At 39.1% G+C, this 14,457-nt stretch overlaps 1 protein-coding gene and 1 pseudogene across 1 annotated transcript in view; one reads left to right on the top strand and one right to left on the bottom strand.

Annotated features, from left to right (window-relative positions):
- Positions 1 to 5,450: 5,450 nt before the first annotated feature.
- On the top strand, positions 5,451 to 5,571 carry LOC148350672 (U2 spliceosomal RNA; annotated as a pseudogene).
- A 4,370-nt stretch (positions 5,572 to 9,941) lies between these two features.
- The window catches only part of LOC148350671 (putative E3 ubiquitin-protein ligase HERC1), a 52,764-nt gene continuing 48,248 nt past the window's right edge, over positions 9,942 to 14,457 (bottom strand). The window contains exons 78-80 of the mRNA XM_088355527.1: positions 12,457 to 12,609; positions 12,086 to 12,391; positions 9,942 to 10,358 (exon numbers count right to left, since the gene is read on the bottom strand). Coding sequence (XP_088211653.1) covers positions 10,173 to 10,358; positions 12,086 to 12,391; positions 12,457 to 12,609 — 645 coding nt within the window. The 3' untranslated portion in view covers positions 9,942 to 10,172. The remainder of the gene's footprint in view (positions 10,359 to 12,085; positions 12,392 to 12,456; positions 12,610 to 14,457) is intronic.

Below are 14,457 nucleotides of genomic sequence, written 5' to 3'. Positions count from 1 at the left end.
AACATTATAACCACAGCTGACAAATCTCTCGACATGCACAGTAATGTGATTGATGTTGTCAAGATGTTTGGATTTATTTTCGTTTTGTTTCTGTTGTACTAAAATGTTAATTCCCCTTGTAGAGATCAAAGAGATCAAAGCCAGCAGAGAGGCTAATGTTGTCACTCATTTCATTTGCAGGTAAATTGTATCCATTTTTATACTCATTATTGTTATTATTTCTATTTTCTCTTATATATAAAAAGGATGATGTTGGTTAAAATTCAAACTAAAGAAAAATATGTTGAATTCATTGTAAACGAAAAAAAAAACACTATACGATCTCATGTTAAAATATCTTGTTAAAATGGATGTAAAAATGTATTGTGATATTCTAAAATGTATTTTATGTAAATTGAAAAGAAAGCTCTTTGATATGCTTTGTGCAGTCTACAGAGAGAGCTACCAAAGAGATCAAAGCCAGCAGAGACGCTAATGTTGTGACTCATTTCATTTGCAGAAACTGTAATAAAAACCTCATCATCCAGTCCAGCGTGAATGTGGATCTTTGGTGGGACAGGTACACCGCGGTTATATATATATATATATATATATATATATATATATATATATAATATGTAATGTATGTATGAAAGGATATAGATAATAATAATAATAATAATAATAATTTCCTTGTATTGTCATTCTGTGTAACAATGTACACAGAACGAAATGTCGATTGCACCTGACCCGATGCAGCCGCAGCCAAGAGAGGGCGCCGCCGACCACTTTTTAAGTCTTAGGAATGACTCGGCCGGGGCGCGAACCCGAACCTCCCAGTCTCAAAGATAGATAGATAGATAGATAGATAGATACTTTATTCATCCCCGAAGGGAAATTCACTTTTCCAGCAGCATCCCTAAGCTGAGAACAATCGAAAATAACACGGGAGCTGCTGGAGTGGCTGCCATTCGTGACGGCGCCGGAGAAACGATTCAATTTGAATCATGTACAAACAAACAAACAATTGAATCATGTACAAGAAACGATTCAATCTGAATCATGTACAAACAAACAAACAATTGAATCATGTACAACAAACAAACAAAATATTTATGTTTCAATAAGTGGAGTGTTAATAAAATGGGGGGAAAATAATTTCTGATACTGATATAACCAGGTAAAACTAATTTTAAGTTACCTGTCCAAATGAATGTTGTGCCATCTCACCTTTCCCACTCTCTCTGCTCGCTCCTGAAACTTTATCAATGTTTGAAATAGAAAAATAATTTAAAATGATACTGGAAAATTGGATTTGAAAGTCCTTAAAAAGTGCTTGAAACTCGCCGTGAAAAAGGTAAATGAACCTTGCACTAAGCTCAAGTTACTTAATTGACATGAGCCAGAACATGATGCTAACTGTGTGACATCATCTGAGCTTTGTACTTAACTGCCCCAAAAAATAAAAAAACAAGAGTAAATCAATAATTCACCGTTCAATTCCTTAATTGATGATTAGAGAAATGTCTCATGAAGTATTGAAGGGTCAGAAAGCCTGTTGCAGCCCCCCCGACACGGTAAGAAAACACGAAGGGACTTGAGTTAAACAAGTGAACATGATCCAAGAGCTCAATTGAAGGTTCCTAGAAAGGTCTGCCACTTGCAGGAGATTCTATTCCTTCTTCGGTGCTGCTGCTGCTTTATTATTTATCAAACGCCGCTCTCCCAACAGGCTGCTGGCATCTTAAATCCCCGTGAAATCCCAAAACACGCCTTTACCGTTTCCCACCTCGAGGGTCGATCAAGATCAGACTACCAATTACACAGCGCGGCTTGGAAAGGTCATTAGCGTGGACGCATTTATCACGCTGAGAGGCGTGTTTCAAGTTTCTTAAGGACATTTCAGTATTGATTCACTGCAAGCAATAGAAAACAGTCTTGAGGATCGGAACTCAACAGTTGTTTTCACGATTATTTTTGGGGGCAAACACACTCCAACACTACCACCACCAGCACTGGTTGAAAAGACATGGAAAAGTCCAAATTTCTGTTGAATGACGTCTTTATTATAGTTATGCTGTGATTTCCCTGTCTTCACACAAATATTTTAAATGGTAATGTTCAGGGCTCGTACACCTTTTTCATGGCCAAATTCAAGCATTTTATTAAGGACTTACAAAGCCAATTTTCCAGTTTCTCCAGTACATTATAAAGAGATTCGTTGTGAATCAATTCATAGCCTTGCTGTCTAAGGTTACTGAGTGCTGCTGGTAGGGAAAAAACAGAAAACCTGACAAATCCTAAACCAAACATTAAACCAGCAGCTATCATCTACAATTTCCCTGTTTTACTTCCACAGACAGCACTTGCATCCATTATCTGCACCGCTTATCCTCAGTAGGGTCCCGGGGGTGCTGGAGCAAATCTTCGAGCAGTGTGCAGGGGACACCCTGAACTGGTTGCCAGCCAGTCGCAGGGCACACAGAGACAGACAACTCGCTTGCTCATTCACACCTAGCGAAAATTGAATCGGCCAAATAACCTGACATGCATGTTTTTGGAATGCAGGAGGAAACCGGAGTGCCCGGAGGAAACCCACGCAAGCACGGGGAGAACATGCAAACCCCACACAGGAAGGTTTGATCTCATGACCTCAGAACTGTGCCGCACTCGTGCTAACCACTGTGCTGCCGTGCTGCAGACAACACCTGATAACATCAAACCATAGAACTATGGATTGATCCTGCCAGAGTTTTTTTCTGTAAATTGCAACGGCAAAGCGAAACCACCCAAAAGCACTGTCAGCGTCATTTTTAAGTAGACTTGTTTTAATTTTAATTTTTGATGTAATGCATGGTCAATTGAGTCAGACTGCTGAGAAACCTAGCAAAAATGTCAAGCATTTACATACACCTAACACAAAATTCAAGCACTTTTCAAACTTTGTAAACAGGAAATTTGAGCGTTTTCAAGGATTTCAAGCACTCAAACGAACCTTGTATATTTAGCCAGTGTTAAAGTTGCAGATGCTGCCCTACTTATGTTCGTAAGTTGCTACAGTGCTATATTTTGTATGTTTAAGGCTTGTATAAGTAGCCAGTATTGTTTTGTACTAAAAATTAAACATTTCATAAAATAATATGCTCTATAAAGATGAATAAAGTTAAGTGTAACTTACTTTTGGAAGATAAGATTCAAGAAGTCCTCCGTGTCAGAGAATGGCCGAGAATAAGCGATCCATTTTCTCAACCGCATCAAGCTTTCTTATTCCACTTTCATTTCAAATGAAACTGTGTTCTTCTTTAGAGCAACCATATTGAATGGATTCACGAGATATTATATAATAAAAATGTCAAAGTTCTTAGCGCGCTGGAAATACAGTATAAAATGTTTACAGACATACTATGCTCAAAAACCTTAGCATGAGAAAAACTCAACCTCAGTATTAGAATAATGAAGAATAAGGGAAAGGCATAATGCTGTACAAATTAATGCCAGCTGCAGTTAATCATGAGGGAAGAAGAAATGCAATGGCGAAGCAAAGCCACCAGAGAGCACTGTTGGTGTCATTTTTAAGCAGACTCATTGAGAAACATGGCAAGAAACTCGAGCACTTACAAGCACTTTAACCAAAATTGAAGCATTTTTCAACGCTTGAAAACACAACATTAGAATGTAAGCTATTTTAAGGATTTCAAGCACCCAGATGCAGCGAGAGGCGTGAAATATTCTTGCCTTACAGCAAGAAAGCGATAGTGAGACAAAGTTTTCTGATTTGGCGCACACTTCAGCCCTAAACAATAAAATTAGTGTTAAGATGAGTAAGCTAACAGCCGATGTCAGGCCTTTGAGTGGAATACACAATGAGCTGTCAAACCTCTATTTAAGCTAATAAGATTTGTAAACAAACCCATTCCCGAGTACCAGCTTGCGAAGTCCAACTTTATCCCTTTTGAACAAAATTATATTGATTTCCTCAGGCAAATATTGATTGGTTTGAGAAGAATACCCTCAAGAACGATACTGTTATCGTCAGTAGAACTGTGATGAAATGAAATGAAATGATCTGCATTCATATAGCGCTTTTCAAGTCAATGACTTCCCAAAGCGCTTTACAATGTGCTCCACATTTTCCCAATAGCGGCCTTGCAGCCATGTAAGGCGCTAACCTGCTTATTGGGGGGTATTAGGGGTTCAGTGTCTTACCCAAGGACACTTCGACATGTAACACGGACGAGCCGGGATTCGAACTGGGATCCCTTGATCCCAAGACGAGCGCTCTACCTCCTGAGCTACTGCCGCCCCTATTCAACTGTGTGATATAATGAATAACTTGATGGATTTACAACCAAATCACGATTTTTGTATAGGAATGATAGTAAACCAGGGGTCTCCAACGTGGTGCCCCCGAAGTTTCTGCGGACTTATCCAAATGATAGCTCACAAGTGCTGGGTCATTGTGATTTTCTAGTGAAATCATTTTTGTTGTAGACTGAGTATATTTAACCCTACTTCAAATAATTAACCTGGCAATAAAATAGTAAAAACATATTAATAAAATGATGTTAGAAATGTATATCAAACTGGGTGCCCTTTTATGCTATTTAGTAACTAACAATAGCTCCCTGCTTGAAAAAGGTTGGCGACCCCTGTAGTAAACCATCTTAGCATTTGTGAATTCCGAATGCCATTGCTTGTTGCTCATTTTGCTCGGAATATTCTGTAAATAAAACCTTTAGATGGACTGCTCATCTCTCTCATAACCTGCACATGAAACTGAACATGCAGAGGAAGGAAAGGAGTTCCTTAAAATCGACTAATACTCAAACGATTCTTATCATTTTATTTGTTTTGGATAACTATGGGATTGCAACCTAGTAGTTAAGGATTAAGCAACACTGCCTTTAGTGGTAAATTGTTCCAAGGAGTGCTTTCTTTTTTTAAATTATGAGATTTACTGAGAATCCTGCAATCAATTTTGGTTTTTACATATAATATAATCTTTTTACGCCAATGTGACGTACTGTGTTTTTCCCCCAAGGCTAAAAAAAAATAACCAATAGGAGTCCATCATTAAATACCCTCAAAGCCTTTCATCAAGTCCTGATCTCCTTTTCCGGAGCGTCAAAACATCATTTGGCAGCGTCTGTGGCTCAAACGGTCTGAGGTCTGCGGGAAGTGTGACGGTCAAACGTAATCAGAGATGAAGGGAAATGCGTCACAGGACCTGAGTGATGTGTTCAAGTGTCCTTACTATGAAAAGTTTGCCCAATCGGCCCTGATTCCCGATATCAGGTGAACAGTTGGATTCCGATAGTGAGACAATGTAGGTTATAGTCAGCCCGGTATTGTAGTACCACCGGGAACGATGGAATTGATGCTAGGTCCTTAGCTTTGATGCCAGGACCTTAATTTGGCCTTAATGCTAGGTCCTTAGCTTGGCCTTGGCCTGCTAGGTCCTTAGCTTGGCTTTAACTTGGCCTTTTGCCATGATCTTTGATTTTTGCAATCTGGAGATGGAATAGGAGCTTGCTCTGTCCGCTCCACGCATCGGCCCGGTATTGCAGTACCTCCGGGAACGGTGCATTCGCAATGATCGCAGCAAGGCTTTAGGGCTAGGACCTTAGCTTGGCCTTTTGGCTAAGAGTAAGTGTCCCGGCTCCTAGGCTTTGTAGCGTATTATGAACTGACCGATAACGGATAATGGATACTGAATAACGAAGATAGAACAATAACCCTTAAAAACCCCAAAACCCCATAGTCAGGGTTGGGTAGGGTTACTTTAACTTGATTACTTTCAATTACTTATGGATTACTCCAATACCAAATATGCTAATAAAAGACAAAAGAAACTAAATATGAATAAAATGACTAAATTTTGTGCAGGCTTGGGGAGTAATAGAATACATGGAACTGCAAAAATAATGTTGGCAAGCTGTTTGGATTTATTTTCATTTTGTTTCTGTCGCATTTTATGTTCGTTTTGCCGGAGATCAAAGAGATCAAAGCCAGGAGAGAAAGCTCACCATGTGTTGTGAGTCATAATTTTATTCATATTCAGTTTATTTTGTCTTTTATTAGCATATTTGGTATTGGAATAATCCAAAAGTAATTGAAAGTAATCAAGTTAAAGTAACCCTGCCCAACCCTGGTTAAAGTGTCCTTTGACCAATTGGACTTTCTCTTTAAAGTATTTATTATATGTTTACCCTGGAGTGTCATGTCTTATCTCATTGCATACAATGTATCAAAACGTTGATATCAATGACATTAAATAGAATTCAAATCAATTAAGAATTCAGTACAGAGAACTATCTTTGCTCTTTTCAATAAAGTTTTAAGGAGACAGTGTGTATGTTTTAGCGCCTCCTGGCGGTAAAAAGAAAACAAAACTATAGAAATAAAGAAAACCAATATTGATTTTAATAATAAGTAAAACTATATAGGAACTATCATGTCAACATCCTTTAATTAAAAATACTTGGTTGTGGAGAGATTCTCATTTATTTGACATGAGACGTTCCTCACCTGGAGGAAGCTGATAGGATTGGCCGCTATCTTGCTGCCTAGGCTACCCTCAAAACCTGTCTTGTTTTTCTTTTTTGTTCTTTCTTTTGCACATAATTTTAATTATTTCTTTATTTTGAACATTTTAATTTTAAGTGTTTTTCTTTCATTACACCCCCCCTTTTGCATATTTACTTATTTTTCTTTTTGTTTTCCCATTTGGCTTCCCTTCTCTCCATTATTTTTGCTGTTATTTTTCTGTCTTTTCTTTCCCTATGTTTAACTTTTTTTCTGTGATCTTTCTTTGCAAAAAACATTAGCAAAAATTTAGAAAAAAACAGGTTTTGGTCACTTGGAGTCTCTGTAGTGTGTATTCTTCATTGTGCTTTTTAGCACTCATTATCGGTTGCACAACACCATACAGAGACATCTACATGTTAAATTTTACACACTGTAGCTTTAAGGAAATGTTTTTTATATGATGGGTGAATAGACGATGAAATGAAATTTTGTAACGAACTTTATAGGGACTGTGTGTATTATTTGCCCGCAAGACGTCACTGTATGGTGTTGTGCAACTGGAAACGAGTTAAAAAGAACAAAGAAAATATCAACTTTTTATTTTTTTGCCCAGCCTTTTTTGTTTTTTTTTTGGTTTACAGGTACCTTAGTAGCAAAAATACTTGGAGGCACTAAATATTACTCTATCCCTTTTAGATGAGTGACATTAAAAACGACCTGAAATGAGAAAGCTCCACCTGAGTGTTCTAACCTTAAATTTTAAATATTTCTGATCCATTTATATGTTTAAAAATCTTGGACTTGTCATTTATCTCGCTCCAGGAATAAAAATACTACAATCTTAAACTGCACAAAAAAACTTTTATTCTTACCATGATCCGTCTTTTGCTGCAACACTGCCCTCATCTGGAGATAAAGTATAGTACGTCCCCGGGTTACAAAAAACAAAATGAAGGTTTCTGAAGGACTCAAGTCTATTTTGGTCTTTGATTATGGTCAAACTTGCATCTATTTCTATGTATTCGAAACATATGGATCATGCATACTGTCATTTACGGTAATTTATTGTGCACAATAAATTACCGTGTATGACATTTACATTTCTCCAATGCTGGCCTTACCTGGAATTAGTGAATCCTTGTTGTGATGATAAATTGACTTTCTATTTCTCCTTTTACCACAGCTGTGAGATTGCTGACTGTAGGTTGAATTGCACATTGCAGTTTAGAAAAAAGAAAAAAGCAGGTGGCAGTTTATTAATAGGATGTTCTTACCAGCTCAGAATAAAAGCAGACGCGCAAAAAAAGTCCTCTAATTAAAGGAGGTGTGCAGCATTTCAAAACTTAAGGCTGCAATCATGACTTTAAGCCAGGAGATGGCGGCAGAGTAACAGAGTGTGCATTTCTAACACACGCTCAAATAAATTCTTCTTCCTGATGAAAGTAAGATAAAACCAGATAGGCGCAATGGAAAAACACAGCATATGGGCTCTTTGAACTCAGTTGGGTATTGTTAACACATACTTTGCTGGTTGGTTGGATCCCTTAACCTCTACGGTCGTAGGGGCACTGTTTCCTGTGGGGTGTCTTATGCAGGTACAGCCTGGTGGTCCCTCTCCAGGCCATCACATAACTTAATCGAGAACATTTTAAACTTTCAACTTTTTAAAGAACTCTCAAACTACGCACCCCACCTTAAAGTAATCATCATCTTATCATTTGAGTTTACCGCAATTCAAGAGGTATATATAATACAGGTAATTGATTTGGTTCATAATTTTGTTGTAGTTTGGGATCTAATTGAATCCATTTATCTAAACTATTTCATAAACTTATAATGATTTACAGGCTCCAAAACGGCTGAACCGAAGTTTTAGATCACGTCTGAGTCGGCAGCTGCTCAGAATTATTTTCCAGTTTTAATAAATTGTCCCTTGACACAGATGGTCACTAGGGCCAAACGAAGTACTTTACTTTACTTGAACCGTTTTTTTGCGTTCACTGGTGAAAGATCTCTTTGGGATCTTTAATTAGTATTATTATATCGCTCTCCTTGGGTATTGTTCCGGTAGCCTTCAAGTCTGCTGTCATTAAACCCATGCTTAAGCGACCAAACCTTGACCCGGAAAGCCTATGTAATTATAGGCCAGTGTCAAATTTTCTCGAAATGGTTGTTGCACAGCAGCTGAATGACTTTAAGTCTGAAAATAATCTCTTTCAATCTGTCCAGTCAACATTCAGAACAAATCACTCTCCTGAGACAGCCCTGGCTAAAGTAACCAATGAGCTCCTCTTAGCAATAGATTTCGGTGCCTCGTCAATGCTACTGCTGCTGGATCTCAGTGCTGCTTTTGATACTGTGGACCTAACATATTACTTGTTCATCTGGAAAAAAATAGATTAGTATCTCAGGAACCGTACTCTCATGGTCTAGGTCCAGCAAGATGTTAACTACAGCAATCTGACCTCTGAACATTTTGATGTCCCCTGTGGCGTTCTACAGGGCTCTATGCTTGGCTCCCTTCTTTTTAGTATTTATATGCTTCCGCTTCAGTTAGCAGATGACACTCACTGGAGCCAACTGCGCTGTTAAGCTGTAGAAATTTGGAGGCATGCCTTACTAAGATACAAAGATGGACGACACTTAATTTTTTGCGCTTCAAGCCAGAAAAAAACGAGATGTTGATTGTTGGTCCAGCTTGTTGTCGTGATTTGTTCTGCTCTGATTCTTGATAAATCTAATAAATTACCCGTGGTGACTTAGTCAAAAATGTAGGTGTTCTATTTGATCCTAATCTGTAGTTTCAGTTACATGTGAAAAATATTACTAGAATAGCTTTCTTCCTGCTCAGTAATATTGCGAAGATTCACCCTAAACTGTCTCAATCAGATTCTAATTCTTGCATTTATGACTTCTCGGCTTGATTACTGTTACGTATTGCTCTCTGGTCTCCCGATGTCTCGCGTCAAAAGTTTGCAGCTGGTTTTTAGCAGACAAAGAGATTTATTAACTACCAAAACTTGATAAGGAGTGGGGGTGAGGTCCAAAACTAACTTGTATTCTTCTTCGAACAGAGGTGGGTTTTCTGTGGTCGGCGGAGCCTTTGTTGAGTGATTACACACTGGTCTTTCAGTCTCCCCTTCTTAGGGTGGGAACAATTTAGGCAGAGTGGGTGAACAGTCAGTAACAAAATAAAAAAAATCTTAAAAAACTCCTGAAAGCCAGGGTTTGCCTGGCCTTTGATTTGGCGACTGGCCGCTTACTACAGAGGGATTGGCATATTCGGTTTACCAGTCTGGTTATCCCCCCTCTTCTTGAATGCTGCTCCGCAGGCAAGCGGTAGTTCACCACCTCTCCCATTAGAAAAGGTCCTCCCAGCGCAGACTGCCATTTCGGATGGGTCCTTGGGTTGCCACAACGCATGCACAAAAAGCTACAAGTAATCACGCTTTATTTTCCATTGACAATGCCAACATCAAACAAGTTCATAAATAACCTTTAAATAAAACAGGCACATTGATTCAGCGGCTTACACGATCAGAAACAGCAGTCTATATTCTTCCAGCAGCTTTTAGGTTCAAGCTCTGCAATAAATACACAAAACCTCGCACAAATGCAAAACAACAATTGTAATAAGTTAAAAGTCAGTGCATATAAGGGCAGCGTCACTCCTCTGTGTCAGATGTCTCTAAGGGCTCCGTGTTATGCGTTAGCATGTAGTTGTCCATGTCGATGGAGGGACAGTTATGGATGGAGTAGCGGAGACGCTCGGCTAGTACTGCCTGGCTTGTGTACGGCGGCAGACGCAGCAGGAAAAAACACGTCTGCGCTGTCGGCAGGCCGTTGACGGGCTGCGGAACAACAGAAATTCAAATACAGAGCTGCAAAATATTGAAGATAATATTTCAAAATGGAAAGATAATATTCAAATTGCGGAAAATAATCCTTGTAGAATTTAAGAGTGTGAATTTAGATTTAAAGTGCTTCTTAGATTATCAATGCAAAGACCATTAATAACACATTAACATTAATGTACACATTTAGTATGAATATAAAGGTTTAATCTTTGTAACTATCAACAGATTTAGTGATTAGAATGCAAATAGTGATGAACAACTGTTTTTTTTTTTTTAAATAATATTGATTCCTCTAGTGCACTCGTTGTCTATCGGAATGCACTGGAAATGTATTGAATTAGGCCCAGGGTCAGCAACAAGCAGCTCCACAGCCGCATGCAGGTGTTTGGCGCTCCCTGGCGCTTTTTCAAAAATGTTTGATAATGGAAAATGCTGCGGTTTTTATAAGAGGGCGAACATGACACAAACCGGTTTTTGGGGTAGGTGTTAGTAGTAGTAGTAGTGGTAGTGGTAGTTAGAACCATCCAGATCTGACTCTGATTCTCTGGTCCACGGGGGTTGCCAACATTTGAAACAATGACGATAGAGGTTAAAATAATAAGGAAAATGCAACAATACTATGTTTTTTGTCTTTATCCAATATTCAGAGCTCTGTCATTTTTTCGACAGCGCATCATCCAATAGTTTGTATTTTTTTTGTGTGTGTATGATCAATCAAATAGATAATGTTTGATTGACAATGGGCCAGTGTGAGGTCACTGCTCTGCCTTTGAGAAACATATTTAGTGGTCTTGGAAAGCCATCTTTTGGTTAACGTGTGTATTATTTGTTGCTAAAACGAAATAAGAAACTTTGACGACACATATGCCGACTTTTGAATGTTTTTGTTGGAAATACGATTTTAAACAAAACGAAAATAGGAGTACATTTTTGTGGTTGTATCAACCCAAATAATTGGAGAAGGTTGTTTTGAATAAACATACCACGGTGTTTGGTACATTCGACCCAAGTTTGCTTAAAGCACTGGATCAATCCTCTCTTGACAAAAAAATGAGTTTTTCTTTACTCAAGCTTCTTTTGTATCACACCATTTTTTTCAGGCATGAAAATGGGTTGGGGCTTTAAAGGGTGAGTGGTGTGGACGAAATACCATATTTATTTGTGGATATTTATTAAAATTCAGTATCAAATTTTCTTTGACTTTTTTTCAGCTCAAACTACGTATTGAAAGTGACAAACACACAGTCCTTATTAAAGTAATTCATTGACAACTATAAACACGACAATATCAACTTAAAATGTACAGTGTATTTATTCAATCTCCTTTAAAGTCAGATTCTTCATCAGATACACCAAAGACTTGTTTCCCCTCATCGTGACTATTTGCTTTTATTCATATGTTTCAGTACGACTCCATTCTCCAACATTCACTCCTGGTACCATGAATACAAATAGTGTGGTAATGAGATAAACCGAATGAACTTTAAAAACAAATAAATTATTAACTCCTTCCTTCGCAAACTACTCTGATTTTAATTGAAACACATCCTCAAACGCATGATTCACTCTGAGAGATCTCACAATACCTGCCTTCCCCAGCTAAAAACATTTTCTCTTTGGATCTATACAATTTACAGTCACCCTTTTTTACTTCAAAATGGTGATTTTTCTCCCAAATGTGAGAGATTGGCATGCCTGCTTTTGTACCATTCTGCACTTACCCGATCCACTTTGATGATCTGGAACTTTTGCGTCATGTCGGCCGGGTTTGACGGCAACCGGGACCTGCCGGAGACGAAGCGCAGGAAGAGCACCCGCTCTTCGTTGGTGAACTCCTCCAAGCTCTGCCAGAACCAGAAGACCAGCTGGTTGCTCTCGGCGATGTCACGGTAGCGCACCAACTTCTTCAGCGTCTCCACAGAGACTTCGGGCAGGCCGCACACAAGCTGCTCCAGCTGTTGAGCGGTCAGCAGAGAAAGCAGCGGGACGGGGATGATGGCCGACATGCCCTCTCTGACCGACGCCACCTGGACAAAAACAGAACCTTCAGAACCTGGTCACAAACTCGACATGGTGCGTGCTGTGTGTGGACCTGAGAGTCCATTTCATGAAGTCTGTACTGCAGCGCTCTCTCGACATATTCTGTGCGGTTGAAAAAGTTGAGGGAGATGTTTTGGCCCCCAGGAATGACCGGCACCAGCCTTCCGTCTGCACTGTGGGCCACGAATGAATCCAGTGGGATCATCTTCAAAGAAAATTTTATAAAAAAATAAATATTTAATCGACATTTTAAAAATAGGCTGCAATTTGTTCTCGTTTATTTTTTTTCTTTCATGTTGCAACTGACATCACGTTAGAGGTAAGATCTTAAACCTGAGCCCAAGTCTGAAATTCGGCCTGTGTTGGGCCTAAAATGGCAATCATTACGTTTGGCTCGGGCTTCTGTCTTTCTGACTTTTTAAAAAATAAATAGATGGTTAGAAGGTGTGTAAAAAAATAATGTATGTAAACTAAACTAAAAAATACATTTTTGGGAAAAAACAAAAAAACAAATATATAAATGCGTCTGCGGCACAGTTCTGAGGTCATGGGTTCAAAAGCAGCTACCAGCCTTCCTGTGCGAAGTCTGCATGTTCTCCCCGTGCTAGCGTGGGTTTTCCCCGGGCACTTCGGTTTCCTCCCCTATTCCAAAAACATGCATGTCAGGTTAATTGTCCAGTCCAAATTGTCCCTAGGTGTGAATGAGTGAGTGCCCTGCGATTGCCTGCCAACCAGTTCAGGGTGTCCTCTACCCACTGGTCAAAGATAGCTGGGATGGGCTCCAGCACCCCCGCGACCCTACTGTGATAAGCGGTGTAGATAATGGATGGATGGATGGATATATATATATATATATATATATATATATATAAAATGTTCATTGGCGCTTGTTAACCACAAGTTCTTTTTTGTCTCTCCTTGTCTAGCTCTCTTAAATGCTGCGCTAGATTATTAAAGTTGCTGTACGTAACTTTGAACCTTTCTACTTCTGGCTTCTGCCCATGCAAGTACGTGCATTTCTTAAACGCAAATCAATAAAAATCTATGTACATTTTATCGTTAATTTCCAATTATTTTACCAGATGATGCCTATCGTCTTTGACTTTCTGAGCCGTATTGTTGTACCTGTTAATTAGTCAAACAGGTTATGTTAATATACAGTAAAACCTATATGCATATCTATAAGCTAGGATTTGGTGGTTTTGTGAAGAATACCTAGGCGTTGTGTCGTAGGTGGATGTAGTAATAGTACAACAAAGGGCGAGCAGCCTAAATGGGGCTAACTGGCAACAAAAACACACGGAGAGTCAATAAGGGCTAACCGGAACGATCAACGGAAGGCAGCCGCAGTTTCGGTGGAAAAACGCAAGCCTGGCATGCCAAAAAACACACAGTAAGAACCCTGGCTAACCAGGAACCAACCACAGCTAAGGAACACAAACCAGGCTGGTAATAAACCAAAAAACACGGTAGGCTAGACAACTGCTAACAGGGGCTAAGCGGAACAATCAAGGAAAGGCTCAACGGAAAAACAGGAACCCAGCTGGCCAAAACCATGCAGTTAGCAGCTATGGCATCAAAAACAACACCAGCAGGGAATTAACCAATGGACTTGGCAGAATAGCCAGCTTCTAACGGGGGCTAAAGTGGAGCAAAAAATAAAAATAAAAAACTGGAATCCAATGGCAGCCCCGCAACTGGGACAAAACAGTCACAAAGCCCCAGTGGCATGGTAAGCAAAGTTCCAATTTCTCCAAGTAGAAATGAGCTGTATGCTCTAGAGTATTTGAGCCAAATTGGTCAACTTTTAAAATTCATTTCTAGAGTGCCCCGGCAATTGAAATATTTTCTAACATATCTTCATAATAGTGGTGAAGAACATTACATGTTTTGTGCCTAGTTGAGAAAAAAAGTCCAATGATTTCCATCATCTCTTTCCGCATGGCTTCCAGCTCCTTTTTTGTTTGTCATTTCGTTAAAAAAAAAAGAAGCACAGCAGCAAAAGAAAAAACAAGAGAAGCGTCCTTTCTCAAGATAGACTCCGGAAGAAGAC

Source organism: Urocampus carinirostris, chromosome 16 (genome assembly GCF_059441175.1).
Source record: "Urocampus carinirostris isolate Australia breed hairy pipefish chromosome 16, RoL_Ucar_1.0, whole genome shotgun sequence".
Classification (NCBI taxonomy): Eukaryota; Metazoa; Chordata; class Actinopteri; order Syngnathiformes; family Syngnathidae; genus Urocampus; species Urocampus carinirostris.
This window is presented reverse-complemented; position numbering and strand designations above follow the sequence as displayed.